Source organism: Vulpes lagopus, chromosome 10, assembly GCF_018345385.1.
Source record: "Vulpes lagopus strain Blue_001 chromosome 10, ASM1834538v1, whole genome shotgun sequence".
Classification (NCBI taxonomy): domain Eukaryota; kingdom Metazoa; phylum Chordata; class Mammalia; order Carnivora; family Canidae; genus Vulpes; species Vulpes lagopus.
Genome location: NC_054833.1, coordinates 65,730,042 through 65,754,248, shown reverse-complemented (window position 1 = coordinate 65,754,248; position 24,207 = coordinate 65,730,042). Strand labels below are relative to the sequence as shown.

At 34.8% G+C, this 24,207-nt stretch overlaps 1 protein-coding gene across 4 annotated transcripts in view; it reads right to left on the bottom strand.

Moving 5' to 3' along the window:
* Positions 1-4,392: 4,392 nt before the first annotated feature.
* Positions 4,393-24,207, bottom strand: part of ZNF624 (zinc finger protein 624) — a 41,651-nt gene continuing 21,836 nt past the window's right edge. For 2 of the 4 annotated variants that reach the window (XM_041772933.1, XM_041772934.1), the window contains 3 exons: positions 19,749-19,875; positions 18,932-19,027; positions 4,393-11,718 (listed from right to left, as the gene is read on the bottom strand). In XM_041772933.1, the coding sequence (XP_041628867.1) occupies positions 9,500-11,718; positions 18,932-19,027; positions 19,749-19,875 (2,442 nt within the window). In that variant the 3' untranslated portion in view covers positions 4,393-9,499. The remainder of the gene's footprint in view (positions 11,719-18,931; positions 19,028-19,748; positions 19,876-24,207) is intronic. The other 2 variants (XM_041772935.1, XM_041772936.1) reach the window with 2 other exon arrangements.

Sequence of the window (24,207 nt, the reverse complement as noted above, 5' to 3'; positions counted from 1 at the left end):
CTAGGAGTAACTGAAACACACATACATTGTTGGTGGCTTGCAAAATGCTACCAAGCACCGGGGAAAACAACTTGGTGGTTTCTTATAAAGATATACATGCATTTACCATATGACCCAGTAATTTCAAACCTAGGTATTTATACAATAAAAATGAAAATATTTACACAAAAACTTATGCATGAATGTTCATAGCAGGTTTATTCATAACAGTCTCAACAAACTGGAAATACACCAAATGTTCATCAATGGACACATAAATAAATAGTGATATATTAATACAATAGGTTGCAACATAATACACACAATAAATAAATCTCAAAATTTAAGCTGAGAGAAAGAAGGTAGGCACAGAACAGTATATACAATGTAATTCCACTGGTAAAAATTCTAGAAAAGACAATTCTCACATACAGTGACAGAAAGTAGATTAATGGTTTCTTGGAGTCAGAGGTGAGGAAAATTGTCTGGGAATGGATACAGGACATTTTTGGAGTGATGAAAATGTTATACTTCTTGATTTTAGCAGTAATTATATTAGATTGTATATTTACCCAAACACATAAAAAATGTAAAGTTAAATTTAGTGCAACTTACTGTATGTAAATCATGTCTGAATAAAGGTGATAAAAACCCCTACTGGATGCAGTTTGATGGGTTCTTATGAGAAATTCAGACTGTTAAATGAAAATATTAGCCAAAAACAAAGGTTGAAAAAAAATCAGTTATCTAAGATTTAATTTCAAGAAGCTAGAAAAAAACCCCAATGGATTAAATTCAAATAAAGTAGATAGAAACAGTCTTTCATGTGTTTATTTTTTAAAAGATTTTATTTTTTCATGAGAGACAGAGAGAGGCAGAGACACAGGCAGAGGGAGAAGCAGGTTCTCTCTGGGGAGCCCAATGTTGGACTAGATCCCAGGATCCTGGGATCACGACCTGAGCCAAAGGCAGATGCTTGACCACTGAGCCACCCAGGTGCCCTCTTTCAGGTGTTTAGTGGTCACTTCTAACTCTTTTGTGAAATATTTGTTCAAAATTTTTGCTCATTTAAATTAGGTTGCTGTTATAAAAGAGCATGAACCAGTGAAAAGGAAATCAGCTATATAGTAAAGAGGTGTCCTTTTGAAAAGATTAATCAAGTGTTAAATCCTGAAAATGCCTAATCAAGAAAACAGAGGCTACACAAATTATCAATACTGAGACAGAAAAGAGAATATTGCTTTAAATTCTACAGATATTAAAAACACAACAAGCAGATACAAATAATTTAAAGGTAATATTTAGATATTTCAATGAAATGATATGGATAAATGAAAAATACTAAAACTGACAAAAGAGATAGAAAATATCAATAGTTCTAGGTCTATCAAAGTAATTGAATCTATTATTTAAAATTTTCCTACATAGAAAACTCCTAGCTCAGATAGTTTTACTGGTGATTTTCATAGAAAACACTTATGGAAAAATAATACCAATAATGCATAATCTTAGACAAACTCTTCTGAGGGAGAAAAAGGGGAAGTGATTCTCAGTTAATTTTAAAAGACCAGCATTATTCTGATAATAATCCCTGAAAAGGCTACTACAAGAATGGAAACATACAAAACAACATGGACACAGACATAAAATCCTATATAAACATTTAAAAATGGAAGTCAATAATATATTAAAAAGATAATATGCAATGCCTAAATGGAATCTATTCTAGGAGTGGAAGGCTGCCTTAATTTTCAAAAATCAATCCTTCAGATGAGCTTCAGAACATTATGCTACATGAAATAAGCCAGTCACCAAAGAACAAATATTTATATAAGGTACCTAACAAATTCACAAATAAAGAAAATAGAATAGTAGTTCTCAGGGGCTGAGGGGAGAGGGGATGGGAAGTTATTGTTTAATGGGTATTGAGTTTCAGCTTAGAAAGATGAAAAGGGTTTTGGAGATGGATGGTGGTGATGGTTGCACAACAATATCCATGTATTTATAAATTTATTTTTTTATTGGTGTTCAATTTGCCAACGTATAGAATAATACCCAGTGCTCATCCCGTCAAGTGCCCACCTCAGTGCCCATCACCCAGTCACCCCCACCCTGCCCACCTCCCCTTCCACCACCCCTAGTTCGTTTCTCAGAGTTAGGAGTCTTTCATGTTTTGTCTCCCTTTCTGAATATCCATGTATTTAATTTCACTGAACTGCACACTTAAAAATGGTTGACAGGATAAATTTTATGTTATGTGTATTTTACCACAATTTTTTAAGTGAAAAAAATCAATTCATATAATTCAACCACATTAACAGAATGAGAAAAGCCATATATATGGTCATCTCAATAGATGCAAAATATGTATTTGGTGAAATTCAACACCTTTTCATTATAACAAATCTCAGCAAAGTAGGATTTGAGGAAAACTTTCTTAATCTGTTAGAGATTACCTACAAACAAAATTACACCTCATATCACACCTAATGGTAAAATATTTAGGGTTTTCTTTTAGATTCTGGGGAAAAGGTAAGGATGTCTACAATCACTACCTCTGGAGGTCTTTGCCAGTGCAAAAATGCGAGGAAAAAATGGTATAAAAATTGGAAAGGATGAAGTAAAGAATTTTACTTTTTTGAAGATGACATTTTGTATACAAAGTCCAATAAAATAAACTATTATAATTAACAAGTGAATTTATCAAGGCCAATGGATAGGTCAGTTTGTATTATAAAGTTTGTTCATTTCTTTGGGTATGATATATATCCATTATATGTTAATATATAATACTATAGTAGAATACATATATTATACCCTAGAAAATATAAAATATGTGTATAATTTAATACAGTTGGCCCCTGAACAATGTGGTTGTTAGGGGTACTGATGTTCCCCAGTAAAAAACCTACACATAACTTTTAACTCCCCAAGAACTTAACTAATAATAGTCTTTTATTGACCAGAAGCTTTGCTGATAAGATAAACTGTCATTTAACACATATTTTATATATTATATGCATTACATACTATATTCTTATAATAAAGCTAGATAGAGAAAATAAAGTGTTAATAAAATCATAAGGAAAAGAAAATACATTTTAGAGAACTGTACGATAATTATTGATACTCTAAGTTTACATAGTCTGTTTACAAGATGAATTATCTGTCAGTACCTACATCATTACTGTCTTATGATACAAAATACTGTGGTGCTATATATATTACTTAACAGTAGATCTCAGCAATGAAAAGATACTGTGAAAAAAATGTACATTTATTTACAGGTATTACACATCACTCATTGAAAACAAAAAAAGGAGCAATATGATTGCTTTATGGTAGCCTAGTCTATATACCAATGAATAAATTGTTATAACATTTTTATGGCATACTATATTACAGTCATATTCATAATGCAGTATTGGAAACATTGTTAAATTTTTTGAAAAATTACTTACCTATGATGATAAACTGATAGGCAGTTTCTCCAGCAGGACTTTATCATTTCAGGAGTGATGGCTTCCACAGCTTTTTCCATAACAATAATGGCATCTTCAGTGGTGTAATTGTTCCAGACTTTTTTAATAATCTGTCAGGGCTCTCCCATCGATTTGATCATTCTTTCCATAGAGTACTATGTGAAGTGAGAGTTAAAGGTCCTTATGACCCTGTGATCTAGAGGCTGAATTAGAGATACTGTGTGGGGCAAACAGACCACTTTGACACATTCGGTGTTGAACTCATGAGGTTCTGGGTGGCCAGGGACATTGTCCAGAACTTTAAAAGGCAGTTCCTTACTTGCAAGGTATTTCCTGACTTCAGGGACAAAGCATTGTTGGAACCAATGGAAACAAAGTTTCTAAAAAACAGCGGGGCGGTTGGGGGTGGTGGTGGTTGTGGGGCATAGTTGGCAGTTCTTGTTGTCTAGGCCTTCTTGTATAGCCCAAAAGACTGGCAGCTGTTAAATAGCTTTTCAAGAGTTAGCAGCTTTATTTTTTTTTAATTTTTATTTATTTATGATAGTCACACACACAGAGAGAGAGGGGCAGAGACACAGGCAGAGGGAGAAGCAGGCTCCATGCACCAGGAGCCCGACGGGGATTCGATCCTGGGTCCGCAGGATCGCGCCCTGGGCCAAAGGCCGGCGCCAAACCACTGTGCCACCCAGGGATCGTGAGTTAGCAGCTTTATAGAGAAGGGCAGCCTGAGACCAAAAACCCAACTACATTTGCACAAAATGGTAGCTAGCTTTATCCCTTGATGCCTTACATTTTATAAACGTCCTTTGTGGCATTTTTTTTTTCTTCTGGAATGAGGCACTTTTGTCTGCACTAAAACCTTTTTCAGACTGATAGTCTTTCTTCTTAATGATTTCCTTAATGGTGTCTGGGAACTAATTTGCTACCTCACAGTGAGCAGAAGCTGCTTCTGTTGACATTTTAAAAGCCAAACCTCTAAAATTATCAAACCAGACACTGGTGGCATTAAATCCTCCAGCTTTAGATACTTCATCTTCTTTTTCTTTTACAGTTGCCATATAGACTTCACTTTTTCTCAAATCATATTAGTCTATAGGTATGCCTTACTTATAACAGTTCTGCACCTGCATAAAAGCTGCATTTTCAGTATGATAAAAGAGTAGTTCATAAAGTGCAAAATTTTCATGCCTGCTCATTTAGTTAGCTGCAGTAATGGCTTCCTATTTTTTTTTTTAAAACAATGATCTTTATACTGGATTCATTTATCTTGAAATGGCAGGCAACAACTATAGACCTCAATCTATGGTACATATCAAGCAATTCAACTTTTTTTCTTTTTTTTTTTTAAGATTTTATTGATTTATTCATGAGAGACACAGAGAGACTGGCAGAGACACAGGCAGAGGGAGAAGCAGGCTCCTTATGGGGAGCCCAATGCAGAACTTGATCCCAAGACCCTGGGATCATGCCCTGAGCCAAAGGCAGATGCTCAACCACTGAACTACCCAAGCGTCCCAATTATAATTTTTCTTATATTATCACAAATCCTCTGCTCCTAGGGAGCACTTCCATCATCATTAGTGGCATTTCATATGGATCCTGTGGTGTTATTTGAGGTTTATAGTATTTCATTAAACATGAAAAATATGTTAACTGTTGATGGATGACTTTTTACTGTAATATACAATTTATCAGAGATGAACTGCTCCTTGATGATCAGTGTCACACAGTGTTTTAAGTGGACACAACACTTGAACTTAAGGCAAAAGCAACATGGCTACAAAATTATTATAGTACAGTATGTACTACAGTTAATTTTCATTTACTGCTGCATCTTTGTTTACATTTGTCTCAAGTGCAAATGGTGTCACGTATGCTCTGCTTGCTTGCATGCATAAGTTTTGACAAATTTTAACTTTTTATAATAGGTTTGTGTATGTCTTACGGTAGTGATAGACTATTATCTACATAAATTTTGTGCATTCATGATATACTTTCCCTAAATTTTCAATATTTCTAGCCTACGTGGTTCACTGTTTTTCAAATTGTTGCAAATCTTCAGTAAGTTTTCCAATGTATTTATTGAAAAAAATCCGTGTATAAGTGGATCTGTACAGTTCAAACCTGTGTTGCTCAAGGATCAACTGTATATATTTGAAATATATTTGAAATTCAAATAAATTGAATATGTTGGTAGAAATCAGTAAACTAAATTAATAGCATTTATAACATCAAAACACTAAATACATAGGACTAACTTAACAAAAATGTTAAAAATTTCTACATTCAAAAAATACAAAAATTCCTGATTAAAAGATGTATCTAAATGAAAAGATGTAGCATGCTCATAGGCTGGATGTCTAATATTGTTAAAGTGTTCATTATTCCAAAATTATATATTTGATGTAATGCCCATTAAAATCTCAACTTTTTCAGTATGGAAGAATTGAAAAAAAAAAGATTAAAAAATATATGTGAAAATGTCAAGGACCTAAAATTTCAGTGACAATTTTGAACAAGAAAATTAGATGATGCATACCACCAGATGCCAAGACTTACTATAAATCTGTTTACACTAAGAACATTTGGTGTTAAATGGGATAACAGAATAGTTTAGAAATACAGTCCCACATATTATCATCTGACTTATCATAAGAATATCACTGCAACACAAGGGAGAGGGGAGAAAATGGTCTTTTCAATTAATGATGTCAAATACATTATGTATTTGTATGGAAAATATTAATTTAACCTCTACCCCACACCACACATAAAAATTAACTTTAGATGGATTATAGACCTAAAAGTGAAAAGTAAAACAGTGGACATACAGAAGAAAATGTAGGAAAATATCTTTATGACTTTGGATTAGGAAAAAATTTCTTAAACTGAGCACAGAAAACACTAATCATAAAAGTTGACCAGTTGTTCTTCATTAAAATTAAAGGTTTCTATTCATCAAAGGATATCACGAGAGAGTGAAAAGGCAAGCTGGAGATGGAGAGGTGATGTTTACAACACAAGTATCTAAAAAATACCTTGCATCCAGAATACAGAAAGAATACTATAAATGAACAAAGAGTTTCCAATGAAAAAAACATGGACCAAAGTCTCGAAAAGGCACTTCTCAAAAGAGGATATTCAAAAAGCCAATAAGCACCTAAAAGGAGATTCAGTATCATTAGCCACAAAGGAAATTAAAATTAAACCTATAACGAGATATTGCTACACACCAGAATCAGGTTTTTTCGCCTTTCCTCTCCATTGAAATTGCTCTAGTAAAGGTGGTCTCTGTCATCTCCATCCCCTAACCCTGTGGACAGTCTTCAGTTATGTCATTTGAACTTGCTGACCATGCTCCTCTTGAAATGCTTGGCTTTAAGGCAGGGAAGAGAGTTTTACATATAGTGAGGGTTAGGAGGTAGAAAGGAGCAGATAATAGAGTAGGCATCAAATCATGTCAACTCTTTAACAGCAGAGTCTCTTATGGGTAGTATTTCACGATTTAACTCTCAAACTTTCCAATCAGAAACTGGTATATTACATCCAAAGGAGGAAAGTCTCTTGGTAATAGTTCATATATTCCACTATTAAAATTCAACCAGAAATGGTCATTTTAAAGCATCAAATTATTAACTTGTAATGGGAGGTAGCTTGTATCTTTTTCCAATATCCCTATCCCAATATTAAATAGATACATATATTCTAACATTATGGGAGGGGTACTGGATTCTCTTTTCTTCAGCCTCCACTGAAACATAGCTCATTGTCTTGTCCTTTTTGGATATCAGGTCCATGGTCTGTTAGGGTTTTCTGGTATCAGGGCTGCAGCCTCTAGGTTCTCATTTCTGTTCTAGGACTCTTAGTATTTCCAGAACTTCAGACTTAATTTATGGACTTGGGTATCTTTGGCTGTCTCCCCTATAATCAATCCATCATGCAACATTCTGTGAGGCTGTACATGGAACTTTTCACCATTGTGACCTTTTTCTCAGTGCCATGTTGAAGGTGGAATTTCTCTTGAGGCTTACAAGCTTCTGGTCTATATCCTGGACACAAGTTCCAGATACCCTTGGATACTCTGAAATTACTTCCTTCTCCAAATGAAACCAAGAGGGTGGGGGGGGAATGAGGTGCTGGATAACTTCTTTGGAATCATCAGAACCATCAGAACCAATTCCCATGCTCTTAGATTCCCATGACTGTCCCTACCCTGACAATATATCAGGGTAATTCTTGGTACATAACAGGTATCCAGTAAATTATTTCCACAAGTAAAATAGGCTTTTCCTGTTTATGTAAATATCACATGCTCATTGGAAAAAAACTTTTGAAATACAGAAAAGTGCAGAAGTCAGACAAAAAATACTGGATACTCCACCAACTCTAAAACAATCATTAACTTTTTGAAGACCATCCTTTCATTCATGGTTCTCAAAAGTCTAAACAAATAGTTTTACATAGAGTTTTGTATCATACATGCTGCACTTACATTAAAAAAAATTCCAGTCTTTCCCCCCACTTCTCTCTCTACTCCTCTTTTCCCTCTCTTAAGGTAACCAATAACAACAGCCTGGTATATATTCTTCTGGTATATATACTTGTTTCCATGCTCATCACAGACGCACATATATACATAAGTGGGTGTGATCATCAACAAAAATGAAATCTTGTACACATAAAGTTCTGTAATAAAGCAATTGGTTATCAAAAATTGTTAAGATACCTTGAGATCAATAGTGTAAATATAACTAATTTTAAAAATTACTCTCATGCTGTTCCAGAGTGGCTATATCACAACTTATTCAACCATTATCCCATTATTTGGCATTCACTTTATCTCCACTTGATTTTCAACTTTGCCTCTGTAAATGACACTTCAACAAAACTCCTTATTGTGTGTATTTTTGTGTACTGATGATGTTATTTCTGTGGGGGCAGATTCCCAAAGTGAGACTGCTAGGCCAAAGTATTTTAATTTTAAAGTTAAAAAATTTTAAATATATACTACTGAATTGCTGGTGGAAATACAAGTTGATATAAATAACCTTTTTATGAGTTTTTTAAAAAAATAAGAGTTGATATAACCTTTTTATAAGAGGTTTTCCCCAAATCCACTAGCAAAAGATCACTTCATTTCTGCCAACTCCATGAAGTGGAAGTTACATCTTATTGGTTGTTTTAATTTGCATTTCCCTTAGTACTACTTAGGTTCATAACATTTTCAGAGATGAATGGCCATTTACTCTTCTATGATTAGCCATCTAGTCCAGACAGATTAGACTTTAATATAAAAAATAACCAAAATCTTAGAAACAAATTTAGGAGATTATTGTATAGCCTAGGGATTAAGGAGAGCCTTTTAACTAAAAGAGCAAATTAACAATCTAAAAAGGAAAATATATAAATATCTCATTATGAAAAATTAAAATGTTAATTTCTTTTACTATATAAAAAAGCATAAAGACAATCACTAGATTAAAAAATTGGCAACACACATGACAAAGGATTAATATTTCAAATATATAAAAAGCACCTCCAGATTTATAAGAAAGACAAACCAATAGAAAACAGGCAAAAAATATATAGGTAATTCTTTGAAGATAACTTTTTAAGTGAATAAAGTACGAAATCTGGATGAAGACTTTCATTTGTCTATTATTTTTCTCTATCGTGAATTTTATTAGAACTAACATTTATATGACTGTATGCTTTACCACATTCTTATATTTCTAAAGTATCTTTTCCAAAAAAATTTGAGAGTATGAGAGTACGAGCAGGGGGAGGGGCAGAGGGAGAAGCTGACTCCATGCTGAGCAGGGAGCCTGCTCTGGGGCTCAATCCCAGGACCCCGGGATCATGACCTGAGCGAAAGGCAGATGCTTAACTGACTGAGCTATCCAGGTGCTCCCTCTCAAGTAACTCTTAAGTGTGTATTTTCTGGTGAATTACACATGAAGGTTTTCCCACATTCATAAAAGACACAGTTTATGATTCCTCCTGTGGAGTTAGCATCTGGATGAATGATTTATTAATCTTTATATTAGCTGAGTTTCTCTTTGATGTATTCTTTGATGTACTGTAAGGCTTGAGCTACTCCTAAAGGCTTTTCCACATTCATTACATTTATAGGGTTTTTCTCCAGTATGCATCCTCAGATGTACAGTGAAGTCTGAGTTGGTTCTGAAGGCTTTTCCACATTCTTCACATTTATAGGGCCTTTCCCCAGTATGAATTCTCTGATGTAGAGTTAGCTGCGATAGAGTGATACAACCTTTGCCACATTCCTTACATGTATAGGGTTTTTCTCCAGTATGTGTTCTCCAATGCACTGTAAGGTATGAACCCCTCCTAAAGGCTTTTCCACAGACATCACATTTATAGGGTTTCTCTCCACTATGAATCTTCTGATGTTCTGTGACATGTACCATCTGGCTAAATGCTTTCCCACAGTCATTACATTTAAATGGTTTTTCTCCAGTATGTGTTCTCTGATGGGTATTAAAGCCTGAGTTACTTGTGAAAACCTTCCCACACTCATTACATTTATAAGGTTTTTCTCCAGTATGCCTTCTTTGATGTACAGTAAGTTGTGATGTATTAGTGAAAGCTCTCTCACATTCATTACACTTATACGGTTTTTCTCCAGTATGGGTCCTTTGATGTACAATAAGGTATGACTTAGTCCTGAAAGATTTTTCACAATCATAGCATTTATAAGGTTTCACTCCAGTATGAATTTTCTGATGCTCTTTGAGATTTACCATTTTGGTAAATGCCCTCTCACAGTCAGTACATTTATATGGTTTCTCTCCAGTATGAATCCTCTGATGTACAGTTAAGTGTGACTTTATTCTGAAAGATTCCCCACATTCATTACATAGGTAAGGTTTCTCTTCAGTATGAATTCGCTGATGTATAATTAGGGATGAAGAACGCATGAAGGCCTTTCCACATTCATTACATTTATAAGGTTTCTCCCCTGTATGCATTCTGTGGTGTACAGTAAGGCATGAATAATTAATGAATGCTTTCCCACATTCATTACACTTATAGGGTTTTTCCCCTGTATGAATTCTTTGATGTTCTGTGAAATTTGCTATACGATTGAATGCTTTCCCACATTCATTACATTCATAGGGTTTTTCTCCAGTATGAGTTCTTATATGTACAATAAGGCTTGAATTACTTCTATAGGCTTTCCCACATTCATTACACCTAAAGGGTTTCTCTCCAGTATGAATTCTCTGATGGACATTAAAAATTGTGGTATTCTTGAAAGATTTCCCACACTCATTGCATTTATATGGTTTCTCTTCAGTATGGGTCTTCTGATGTACACTAAGATATGACTTATTCCTGAAGGCTTTCCCACAATCATTACATTTGTAGGGTTTCTCTCCATTGTGAGTTTCCTGATGTCTTGCAAGTTTTGACTTATCACTGAAGGCTTTCCCACATTCACTACATTTATAGGGTTTCTCTCCGGTTTGAATTCTCTGGTGTTGATTAAGGCGAGCACACTGGCTAAAAGATTTTCCACAGACATTGCATTGATAAGGTTTCTCCTTAGTATGAATTCTCTGATGCACCATAAGTGATGAAGAAGCAATGAAAGCTTTTCCACATTCATTACATTTATAGGGTTTTTCTCCAGTGTGAATTTTTTTATGTTGACTAAGATATGAAGGTTGGCTGAACATCTTTCCACATTCATTACATTCATAAGGTTTTTCCTTAGTGTGAGTTCTCTGATGTTGAATGAGTAATGATCTATAACGAAAGGACTTTTCACAAGTGCTACATTTATAGGGTTTTTCTCTATTATTGTATTTTTTCCCTAAAGTAAGTTCTGAAGTAGGCCTTACGGCTTTGCTGCTCTCTGTATCCTTGCAAATTTTCTTCCCCAGATGGGGATCTGTAATCAAATCTAAATTCTCAGTGAAATCGTCATGTGTTTGGCATTTGCTGTGGAGTTCTTCTGTGATAACTCCTGCTTCAGGAAAAAGAATAGATTCAAATCTAAAGCCTCTTTGACCAGAGGGAATTTTCTTGTGAGTAACTATTCTTTGATTCAAATGATTTTCCTGACTATTTTGCAATCCCAATATCCTTTCATTCCATTTCCATAATCCTCCTATTCTGGAGTTCCACAGACCATTCTCTGTGAGCTTATCTATTATAGTCTCTTGTGATACATTTTCAGAAATATCCTCTGTTGATACAGCATTCTTGGTTGCAGGTATGGTCTCCATTTCTGGTGGGGAAAGAGATAAATCAAATCAAATGATTTCTATTTCCTAAGTTAGGAAGATCTCACTAAACAGGATAGTAAAAGGGAAACCTCAGCTGATAATGAATATAAAGTTTTAACTGCTTGCAAACTTGGCCTTATTTTCTAAGAAGAAAGTGGTAGGGTTGAGGGAGGCTGATTGAACCAAGAATCAAAGTAGTAAATTCAGAGAAAAAAAATCATTTATAGTAACCCTCCTAGAACCCAAGTATCTCAAATACTTTTCTCATCCCCTTTACAGTTAATATTTTTTTCCAGACCACTCTTCATAAGTTGTGACTCCTTCCTTGCTTCTCATTTACTCTACAAACCAGGCATTTGTTCCCAACCATACTTTCTATTTGTTCTCATTCTTTGCTAGATTTTTGTATGAGGGCTTTCTCAAATTTCCCTGTCAGATCAGCTTACTGAAGTCTTTGTATATACTTTTATTTTAAAAAGATTTTATTTACTTATTCATGAGAGACAGAGAGAGAGAGAGACAGAGAGAGGCAGAGACACAGGTAGAGGGAGAAGCAGGCTCCATGCAGGAAGCCTGACGTGGAACTTGATCCCGGGTCTCCAGGATCAGGCCCGAGGCTGAAGGTGGCGCTTAACCACTGAGCCACCCTGGCTGCCCTGTAGTTTTTAATCAAACGTTTATGGAAAAAACATTTTGATTTTTCAGAAAGTATGTTGAACAGCATATTAGTCAAAATTAATATTTAGTTACTAATATTTCAAATAGTGATTATCAATGATAGTTTTGCAACCTTTTTATGTTTTTTTCTGTACATTTTTTTTATTGGAGTTCGATTTACCAACACACAGTATAACACCCAGTGCTCATCCTGTCCAGTGCCCCTCTTGGTACCCGGTACCCATCACCCAGTCCCCCCGTCCACCTCCCTTTCCACTAATCCCTGTTCGTTTCCCAGAGTTAGGAGTCTCTCATTGACTTACTTCACTCAGCATAATACCCTCCAGTTCTATCCACGCTGAAACACACGGTGGGTATTCGTCATTTACAACCTTTTTATGTCTTAACATTCCTGAAGGTCATGATCTCAGGGTCACAAGATTGAACCCTTTGTTGAACTCCATGCTGAGTATGGAGTCTGCTTAAATTTCTCTCTTCCTCTCCCCTCCCTCCTGCACTCTCTTTCTCTCTCTGTCAAATAAATCATTTTAAAAAAGAGAGAGAAAAAAGAAAAGAAAAAACTCAAGAGAAAAAAAAAACATAATAGAAACAGACCTAAAAGGTATCCAGATAGTTGAGGTCTTAGACATAAGCTTAAAATAATCATGATTAGTACTCAAGAAAATAAGACCAATAATTTCACCAAATAATTGAAAAGTGTAAAATAACTAAATGGTAATTTTAAACTGGAAAGTAAGAACTCAAAAACTAAAATCACAGTAGGTATGACACGGGAGTGTCAACAGAATGGAAAATAGGTCAGTAGAAAATATGCATATGAAGTACACAATAATGAAAAACTTGAAAAATTATTTAAAAATATTAGAGACATATAGGATAGCATGAAAAGGTCTATCACAGATGTAAAAGTCCCAGAAGTCTAGAAAGAGAAGTGAGACAGAATGAGATGAAATCAAATTCAAAGACATAACACCAAGCATTTTCCAAAACAGATAAAAAATACCAAGCCACATATGTTAGGAGCCAAATGAATTCCAAGTAGGAGAAATACAAAGTAAATATAGAAGAAACTAAAAGATTTCCATCAAGGAGCAACAATCAGATCACAGGTTGCAAACTACAGCCAAATCTGTTCTACTACATGTTTTTGTATTACCAGTGAGAATAAGAATACACATTTTTAAATGGTTGAAAAATATACTAAAAGGCTAATACGTTGTGACATACTAAAATTATATGGACTTCAAATTTTATTGTCCATAAAGGTTTTAGTGGAATATAATCACATTCTTTGGGGACGCCTGGGTGGCTTGGTGGTTAAGTGTCTGCCTTTGGCCCAGGGAGTGATCTTGGAGTCTTAGGATCGAGTCCCACATCAGGCTCCCTGCATGGAGCCTGCTTCTCCCTCTGCCTATGTCTCTGCCTTTCTCTCTGTCTCTCATGAATAAGTAAATAAAATCTTTAAAAAAACCACACTCGTTGGCTAGTATTTTGTCTTTGGATGCTTTTGTGCTTATAATTGCTAGATGGGATAGTTGTGACAGACCTACCATGTTTCCACAAAGCCAAAAATATCTACTTATCTTACCTTTTACAGAAAAGATTTTCTGACTCCTGAATTAAACAGATGGTTGACTTGTCAACAGATTTGATGTAAGACAAAAAACAATGGAATGATACTTTTGAAATACTGAAAGAATATAACACAAACCTAGAAGTCAAACTTGCCAAAATATTATTCAAAAATGAAGATTAAAAATATTTTTAGATGAAAAGAAAAATGGAGAGAATATGATACTGGCAGATGCAAATAATGTTAAATATTAGAGGGTATTCTTTAAGCAGAAGAAAAATAATCCTAAGGAGAAGCTTAGAAAATAAGAAAAAAAATGAAGAGAAAGTTTGGGCAAAAAAATCTAAATGAATGTTGACTGCATAGAACATAGTCTAAGAGATATGACATACAGATAGGATTAAAATACGTAATTCAACAGATAGGATTAAAATACATAATTTCAACAACATATAAATTAGGTTCAATAAGTTGTTCTAAGATCCTAGTGTTGTTTGGGAAAAGAGAAAATCTAAGACTGCTGTATCAATGATGAATGCTTTAATCGCAAAGTTAACCACTATGCAAATAATTTTAGAAATTTATGATTACCAAGTGATTAGAGGGGGACACAAAAAAATAAAAGATAATAAAACTAAATGCATGAATGGGGAAGAAGAAAACATGGAACAGGCAAGACACTTTCAAAGTTAGATGACAGATTTAAACATTATGTTACTATATTATGTAAATATGCACTAAATACTCTGAAAGATATGGACTGTCTCTCAGGTTATTTAGAAGTAATTTTGTACCATCTGGGTTACGAACAAAATCTGTTTAAAACAAAAATCTAACAACTGTTTAAAGCAAAAATCTAATAATAATAATATGCTACTTATAAGAGAAAAAAGATACAAGGATATATAAAAGATGACAGTGAACAGAACTAAAATGAGGTGCCATATAAACAATAACTTAAAGGTGCTACAGTGTTACTAGTACAAGGCAGAATAGACTTTAGGGCAAAAGCCATGGGACGCCTGGGTGGCTTAGCGGCTGAGCGTCTGCCTTTGGCCCAGGGCATGATCGTGGAGTCCTGGGGTCTAGCCCCACATCAAACTCCCTGCATGGAGCCTGCTTCTCTCTCTGCCTATGTCTCTGCCTCTCTCTCTCTCTGTATCTTATAAATAAATAAATAAAATCTTAAAAAAAAATAAGGCAAAAACCATTATGGAGATGAAGAAGACACTTCAGAGGAATAAAAGGTACAATTCAACAGAAAGATATAACTTTGTATTTACCTAATAACACAGCCTCAAAATACATAAAGCAAAAATGAAAGTAACGAAAACAAGGAACAGACCAATCTACAGTCTTACTGCAAAACATTAAAAAAATATTTTTCAATAACTGACAGAATAAGCTGACAATAAGTATATATTTTAACAACCTAAAGAACTTGATACATCTAGGGTGCCTGGGTGGCTCAATCAGCTAAGCCTCTGACTCTTGATCTTGGCTCAAGTCATGATCTTGGGGTCGTGATACTGAGCCCTGCATAGGGCTCCATGCCAGGTGCAGTCTGCTTGCAATTCTTTCCTTCTTCCTCCATTCCTCCCCGTGCTTGCATGGTCTCTCTCAAATAAATAAATAAAGAAAACCTTAAAACAAAAACTTGATATATGTAAAACTGCACTCTATAATATTTATAGGATACACAAGTGCACACAAAATGTCTTCAAAAATTGTCCATGTGGTGAAGCAAAGTTTAAATTTATAAAGACTGAAATCATACACAGCATCTCTGACCACAGGAAAAATTAAGATGGCAAGATTACTAGAAAATCCCCAGATGGTACAGAATTAAGAAAAATACTTCTAAATAACATGAGGGACAAAGACATCATGATGGAAATTATCAAATGCTTTGAACTCAATAATTTTGAAGTTGTTACATAAAAAAAAGTGAGATACAGGTTTATTTTTTGCTTATTGTTGTTATTTATTTATTTATTTATTTTTGGTCATTTATGGGGTGTGATGTGGTCTAGATTGCTTTGAATGAGTTATAAAAAAAGAATGGCTGAAAATCAAGTGATATAACTTCCTGATATCCAACTCAGGAAGTTAAAAAAGATCAGCAAATTAAATGGTAAAAAAGGTTAAAAAGAAAATAAAGAGAAGAAAGTAATGATATAGAAATCAAAGGTAAAAAAAGGTCATTTATTTTACTTTTTAAGATTTTTTATTTTATTTTATTTTATTTTATTTTTTATTTATTTTTTATTTATTTTTTTTTTAGATTTTATTTATTTATTTATTTATTTATTCATTCATTCATTCATTCATTCATGAAAGACAGAGAGAGAGAGAGAGAGAGAGAGAGAGAGACAGAGACATAGGCAGAGGGAAAAGCAAGCTCCATGCAGGGAGCCCGATGTGGGACTCTATCCTGGGACTCCAGGACCGCGCCCTGCGCCAAAGGCAGGTGCTAAACCGCTGAGCCACCCAGGTCCCCAAAAAAGATTCTTTAAAAGCTAAATAAGATTGACAAGCCCTAGGCAAGACTGATTAAAAAGAGAGAAAAAAAAATCAATAGAGGAATGAAAACAGAGACATCACTTCAGATCCATACAGACACTTAAAAGAGAGGATAGGTAGTATGCCATTAATTTAAATTTTAGATAAAATGGATCAATTGCCAGATAAACATAATTTACTAAACTGAAACAACAAAAAATATTAATAGTCTTATAACAACAGAAAGAACAGAAGCTATAAACAAGTTCCAAAATAAAAGCATAAGGCCAACATGGCTTCTACAGTGAAATCTATGTATCTTAAAATATGTATCTTTCCCTCTCTCACAACTCTTTCTTCTCCTCAATATAAACTGATGGCTTTGCTTCATATTTTACTTTCAATTCAGAAGCTATTATAATAGAATGCCTTGATCTTCCCACCATTGGTTGACCTATTATCTGCACCCGCGTTCTCCACCTTTCCTAGGGTTATAGCGAAGTGGCCTCTCTCCTTATCAATGGTGAATCTTTCCTTTTCCTTTCTTGAGTTTATTCCGTTTAACCTTCTTACACACTTTAGTTTTAGCTCTTCAGTGATCCCATCTTGGTCTTGCAACGTAATTTCTGCCTCTTCATTGTGGCATCATTCTTATCAGCACTCAAATATGCCATAAAAACTCCCATTTCAAATATAAAACAAAAGAGTTTTGTTCTTCATTGCATACTTTCCTGTAGCTACTGCCCCATTTGTCTTTCCCTCTTCATGGGGGTGGGGAGCCTTCTCTAAAGAGTCCTCTAAAACTGTCTCCAATGCCTACTTTTCATTCACTCTCTTAAAAATATATAATATTTTCAACATTCAATGTTAATGAAAAGGACTGAAGATGATACAAATGAATTTAAACATACTTCATGTTCATGGACTGGAAGAACCAATATTGTTAAAATGTTCATACTGCCCAATCTACAGATTCAATGTAATTCCTATCAAAATACCAACAACATATTTCATAGAATTAGAACAAATAGTCCTAAAATTTGTATGGAACCACAGAAGACCCCAAATAGCCAAAGCAATCTTAAAGAAGAACAGGGATGCCTGGGTTGCTCAGTCAGTTAAGTGTCTGACTCTTGATTTCAACTGTCATGATCTCCATCCTCTTTCTTAAAAAAAAAAAAAAAAGGCAAGAGAACAAAGCTGGGAGTTTCACAACTCAGATTTCATGATATATTACAATGTGGCAATAATCAAAACAGTATGGCACTGGCTCAAAAATAGACATAGATCGGGCAACCTGGGTGGCTCAGTGGTTTAGCGCCACCTTCGACCCGGGGCATGACCCTGGGGACCCAGGATCGGGTTCCGCATCAGGCTCCCTCCATGCAGCCTGCTTCTCCCTCTGCCTGTGTCTCTGCCTCTCTCTCTCTCTCTGTGTCTCTCATGAATAAATAAATAAAATATTTTTAAAAATGGGTAGAAGACATGAAAAGACATTCTTCTGAAGACATACAGAATGGCCAACAGAGACAGGGTAAGATGGTCAACATCACTACTTATCAGGGAAATGCAAATTAAAACCACAATGAGGTATCACCTCACACCTGTCAGAAAGGCTGAAATAAAAATACAAAAAATTAAAAATGTTGGTGAGTATGTGAAGTAAAAGGAACCCTCGTGCACTGTTGGTGGGAACGTAAATTGGTGCAGCCATTGAGGAAAACTATAGAGATTCCTCAAAAAATTAAAAACAATTATCATATGATCCAGTAATTCCATTTCTGGGTATTTACCCAAATAAAACAAAAACACTAATTTGAAAAGATACATGTACCCCTATGTTTATTGCAGCATTATTTACAATAGCTGAGATATAGAAGCCACCTAAGTGTCCAGTGACAGGTGAATGGATAAAGAGGTGGTATGTATATACAGGAGAATATTACTTGGCCACAATCAAGAATGAAATCTTGCCATTTGCAACAACATGGATGGCACTGGAGGGTCTTATGCTAAGTGAAATAAGTCTGTCTGAATGTAATATAGGAAACAAAGCAAATGAACAAAGAAAAAAAGATTAAAAAACCCCTGGACTCTTAAATAGAACAAACTGGTGGTAATCAGTGAGGAGGTAGGTGAAGGATGGGTGAAATAGGTGAGGGGGATTAAGAGTACACTTATCTTTTTTTTTTTTAAAGATTTATGCATGTTTGAATGAAAGACTAATTATGAAGATCATGTCCTCAAGAAAGCAAAGTAGGATGGAATGGGAATTAAAAGTAGAGAATAGAGAGAGGAGAAGCAACAGGAGAAGGAAAACAGATGAGAGAGCAAGGGAGGGAGTGAATTTTTCTGAGATAGTTTTGAACAAGGATACTCCTCAAAATATTTCAGATGTTTTGCTCCATCCATAACCTATGAACTTGAAATAAATCCAGCCCTCTTGGTTCTTATTAACTCACCTGGATAAGGGGTTCTTGCAAGTTCTCTTACTACCACCCATGGTCCTTTTCCATCCTCCAAATGAGATATCATGTCTGGTTTGGAAACTGCAAGGCCTGTGCAGATAAAAATCAGTAAGACTTGACTGTGTCTGAGTAAGAACTATTGCCAAATTCAGTCTCAGCTTTTAATCTTCTGTGCAGAGTGGCTATTTTTGGGAAGCTCTAGAGATGCATTGTCTAATACAGTTGTCAACAGCCCAATGAGGCTATTTAAATTAGTTAAAACTTTATAAAACTTAAAATTCAGTTCTTCAGTTGGACTAGCCAGATTTCAAGTTGTCAGTAGCCTCAAGGGGCTAGTGCCTGCCATATTGGACAGCATAGATACAGAACGTTCACAGTACAGCAGAACATTCTATTGTATGGTGGTGTTACAGACGATTACAGAGAAGCTCAACACTATGACTGCAGGTCTTCTAGGATAATAGATCATCGGAATAATCTGAGTTTAGAAAGAAAATGAACACATTTGTCCTTTTCTTTCTGGAGGTACTTATAACTCCCATTTGTAAAAGTGATCAGAAAAAACTTTAGTCCTAAATGTGGTGGACTGTTAACAATCTCCAAGATTCCAATGAAATATGTATTTCTTACTCTACAATGGGTGGGCCACTTAATTAAGAGCAAGGGATAGCATGACTCCCAACAACATACACCTAAAAAGAGATTTTAATGCCTGAACTCTAACTCCAAGCTCAGTTAAGTACTTTAGAGGCTCTAGATCTTCAGCAAACCTGCTCAAATGGATAGATATATGGACACAAGTTATTCTTACCCAGGGAGGCAAGATTCCTATAATTCTCTAGCATCACGTCCTTGTGTAGGTTCCTCTGTGAAGGGTCCATCAACCTCCACTCTTCTAAAGTGAAGTCTATAGCCACATCTTTAAATGTCACAGAATCCTAAAATAAATACACTGTGATCACCCAGGGACTATATACAATGAGACCTGTTGGGCAGAATAATACTTATAAAGCTGGAGGAATACTCCAGAAATCAGAATCATCAAATGACCACAGAAGTCAATCAGTTCAACTCTTTATGGATGAATGAATCCCTCCAGTGATAAGAACTTAAAACCATAAGAGAAAGCCTATTCCATTTCCTGAGTTTTACTTGAAGTAGGATTTTCTTTTCAGACTAATTCAAATCTGGCTTTCTCTAACTTTGAAATATTGGTCTTCCTATATTATCAGGAGTCAAAGAGCATGGTTTATTCCTTCGCTAGAAAGTCTTAACATTTGGTAACAGCCAGTAGTTTCTACCCAAATCATCCTTTCTGCCTCAAACTGGCTTATCTATAATATCTGCTCTTCCTCAGTTCCAAATCTACAGAATATGACTTAATAGAAAATACAGTTTATCCTTCAGATTGTAGATAAAGGATATTGTAATCTCTGTCTTTGAGCAAGAAAAATAAGAAATCATAGGGACTTTGGAGAACTACTTTGGTCAAGATATGAATTATATATGAGCTTGTATAATAAAATGTAAGAATGAGCCATAAAATTTTTTAGTGGTTACCTGTTAGAGGAAAGAGGGAGTAGAGAGAAAGGAGAAGACTGGAATTAGAAGCTAGACTCTTTTGGATATTTCTTATTTTGTGGATTTTAGTTTTGAGCCATGTAAATATGTTATAAAAGAAAAATTAAAATAAAAAGTCATCCCTAAAAATTAAAAGGAAAATGAAACCAAGTTTAAGCATAGGCATTCATCAAAGATGAAATATTTTAAGTGACTTTATAACATAATAATTTTGTGTATTTTCTTTGTGAAACATGCCCCAAAAAGAAAGAGAACTGCAAAAAACCAAAAACTATGTTTTCAATGAATTATCATACTGTTGGTGGTAGTGATAAAAATGCTATTTTGTAACTGCTGTGCATGTAGTGTTTGATAAGGCAAATTAAGTATATCAATGCCACTGAGATCAAATAAATGTGGCAGGAAGAATAAGATATAAATAAGATATAAATGCAATATTGGTGAGATTATGTAATAACTCCACAGATCCAAATTTGAATTGGAAGTATCAGTATAAACTCATTAATTATTTAAGGGAAAAAAAATGAATTTTCTAGTTTCATCCATGGAAAAGGCCAAAAAAGAAAAACAATAATTAGTAAGGTAACACTATGCAAGCTAGACTATAGCCTCTAATTATTACTTTTCACTAAAAGGAATCAGGGCCTGGAACATTCTGTGATACCAAAAGGCAAGGAAGCTATCAAAGACTACTAAGATCATACCTAAGACATAAGAGACAACTTAAAGAGGCTCCCACTAGTTAATAATAATGGGACAATTTGAACATCAGTGAGGATAATACATACAATGGGTTTCAGAAACACACATTTAAATTCATGATTTCATAATACTACTATAAAAATACTCATTGATTTTTTTTTTAAGAGGATGCCTGGAAACTAGTAAATAAACAGAGTTAACCTTTTGTCCTTTTCCTATGTAAAATATATAGGGCTTGTATAGTAATCAAGTGTCATCACATAGTTAATGAGAGATTTCTCTTTAAGGAAGGATTCCAACTAATGCATGAAAAGAACTTAAAAAATTAGAATATCATCATTTTGCAATCTCTAATGAATTAAAGAGTCATCAATAGCTGCTAATATATCAAAGAGGCCTCAACTAGGCATTATGTGCCTTCTGGTGGTACACATCAGATACATAAAATACTACTGCCAAAAACAAGTGAAATAATATTATTTAGCCTAATATATGTGCAATATTATAATGTGAACATACACTAAATGTAAAAATTATTAATGAGGCACTATCTTTTGTACTAAGTCTTTGAAATATGATGTGCATTTTAAATTTACAGTGCATCTCAGTTTGGACTACAGTTATATATCCAGTGCTCAAGAGCCATATGTAGCTAGTGGCTACTATATTGGACAACACAGCTTGAAACTACAAATAACTTGGTTTCTTCAATGAATTATTACAAGGGGAAAAAAAGAGGGAGGGGGAAAACTTTAGCTTAAAAGTGACCTAAGAGACAATACTAACTAATCGTAACATAAGAATCAACTAGTGAAACAAATACCAAGTCAACATTTGTTGATATTAAGACTTTCCACTGATTTTTTAGCTGAAACCATGGCAATATATTTTACATCAAAAAATATGTTATAGATATATAATGAGATATTTATAGATGAAATAATATAATGTCTTATACAGATTCAAAATAATTAATGAGAGAGTGTAAGATTACAAATGAAATATGATTGGGATTCCTGGGTGGCTCAGCAGTTGAGCATCTATCTGCCTTTGGCTCAGGGTGTGATCCTGGAATTCCGGGATCAAGTCTCACATTGGGCCCCCTGCATGGAGCCTGCTTCTCCCTCTGCCTGTGTCTTTGCCTCTCTGTGTCTCTCATGAATAAATAAATAAAATCTTAAAAAAAACCTAAATGAAATATGATTATCCAGGGGCTGATAATTGCTGAATATAGGCATTAGGTACAAAGGGATTCATAAAACTACTCTTTCCTTTTGTATACCTATAGTGCATATTTATCAGGTATGATCTAACAGCTTGTTATGTAATGACAAGGTGCTAATAAGAAAAGTGAGGCATCTTCCACATCTTGCCCAAGTTCTCAGAAAAGGTAAAGTGTAGGTTCAAATTCAGCTTGGTTCCAGAATTCAAACTCATAATCACTAACTCTATGACTTAGTAAACTAAAAATCCTAATTAGCTGACTAGGCAGGCAAAGGTCTCAAGTTATATTATATTTGGCTAAGATTTGCTCTATAGCATAAGAGACAGATTTCCTCTGGGGTGTTTTCCTGCCATATAGATACGAATGCTTGTCAGATCGCTTAAACCTTTTTATCTATTTGTACCTGAAAGTTCATGAAGCAAACTTTCATTCTGCTAAGAATAAAATATGGCTAATATGGGAGATAATGACAGTACATAAACTTTACTGTTAATCACTTCTCATGTCACTCATATTATAATGAAGTTACTGGGTTTTATTTTCTTTTTCCATCAAGAGCTAAGTCCCAGGAAAAACATAAGAAGGCTGTCAGCTCTTATCTTTGGCTTACCTTGAAGGTCTGTGCAAGCAAGAGTTATGAACTGCCTACTTAAGGCTAGGAATAGAAGGTATGCCCACCACATACAAAAACCTCTTGGCAAATGCTAGAAGACTTGCCGGATTAAGGCATTTAAGGGAATCTTTTTTTTTTTTTTTTAAGATTTTATTTATTTATTCATGAGAGACACACAGAGAGAGGCAGAGAGAGAAAGAAGCAGGCTTCCTGTGGGGAGCCTGATGCAGGACTTGATCCCAGGACCCTGTGATCACATCCTGAGCTGAAGGCAGATGCTAAACTGCTGAGCCACCGAGACGTCCCTTAAGGGAATCTATGTCCAGTCATTAATCACTATGTTGACCAAGCAGAGATTTCAGAGAATGTATATAACAAAGAATACAAATGTGATTGAATTAGTCCAGAAAAGTCACTAAATAAACAAAGCACAGCAGTAGCAGCAAGAACAAACCTTGGGGAATGTTGAATCTGATTTCCAGAGTTGCCGTATTGTTTTATTTAAAATATTTGTCCTGAGAAAAAGTTTCAACATACATAAAGAAACAAGAAAGCATGGGACAGAGTTAAAAAACAGTCAATGAAAAGTGTCCTTAAGGAAGTCAAGAAGTTGTATTTACTAAATGAGTACATTAAATGAGTATTACAAACATATTCAAAAACCTAAAGAAAAACAAATCTAAAGAATGAGACAAAATTGTGAAAATGGTATCTCACTAAATAGAAATTCCATAGTTTTTCATAATTGAAAAAAAATCCACTAGAAAGCTTTAGTGAAACAGCAATTGAGCAGCAGTATATTCTGAATGTTTGTGTCTCCTTTTCCTCCACCCCATGCACCCATGCATATGCTGAAATCATAATGCCCAATGTGATGACATTAGGCAGTGGGGCCTCTGGGTGATGCTTAAGTCATGAGGGTGCCCTCATGAATGGGATTAGTGCCTTATAAAAGTGGCTCCAGAGAGATCCCTAGCTCCTTCTGCTGACAATACAATGAGACTGTGACCCAGAAGAGAGCCTTTATCTGGCCACACTGGCACCCTGGTTTCAGACATCCAGTCTCTAGAAATATGATAAGTAAATTTCTGTTGTTTACAAGCCACCCAGTCTGTTGCATTTGTCTAAAGAAGTCCAAATAGACTAAAA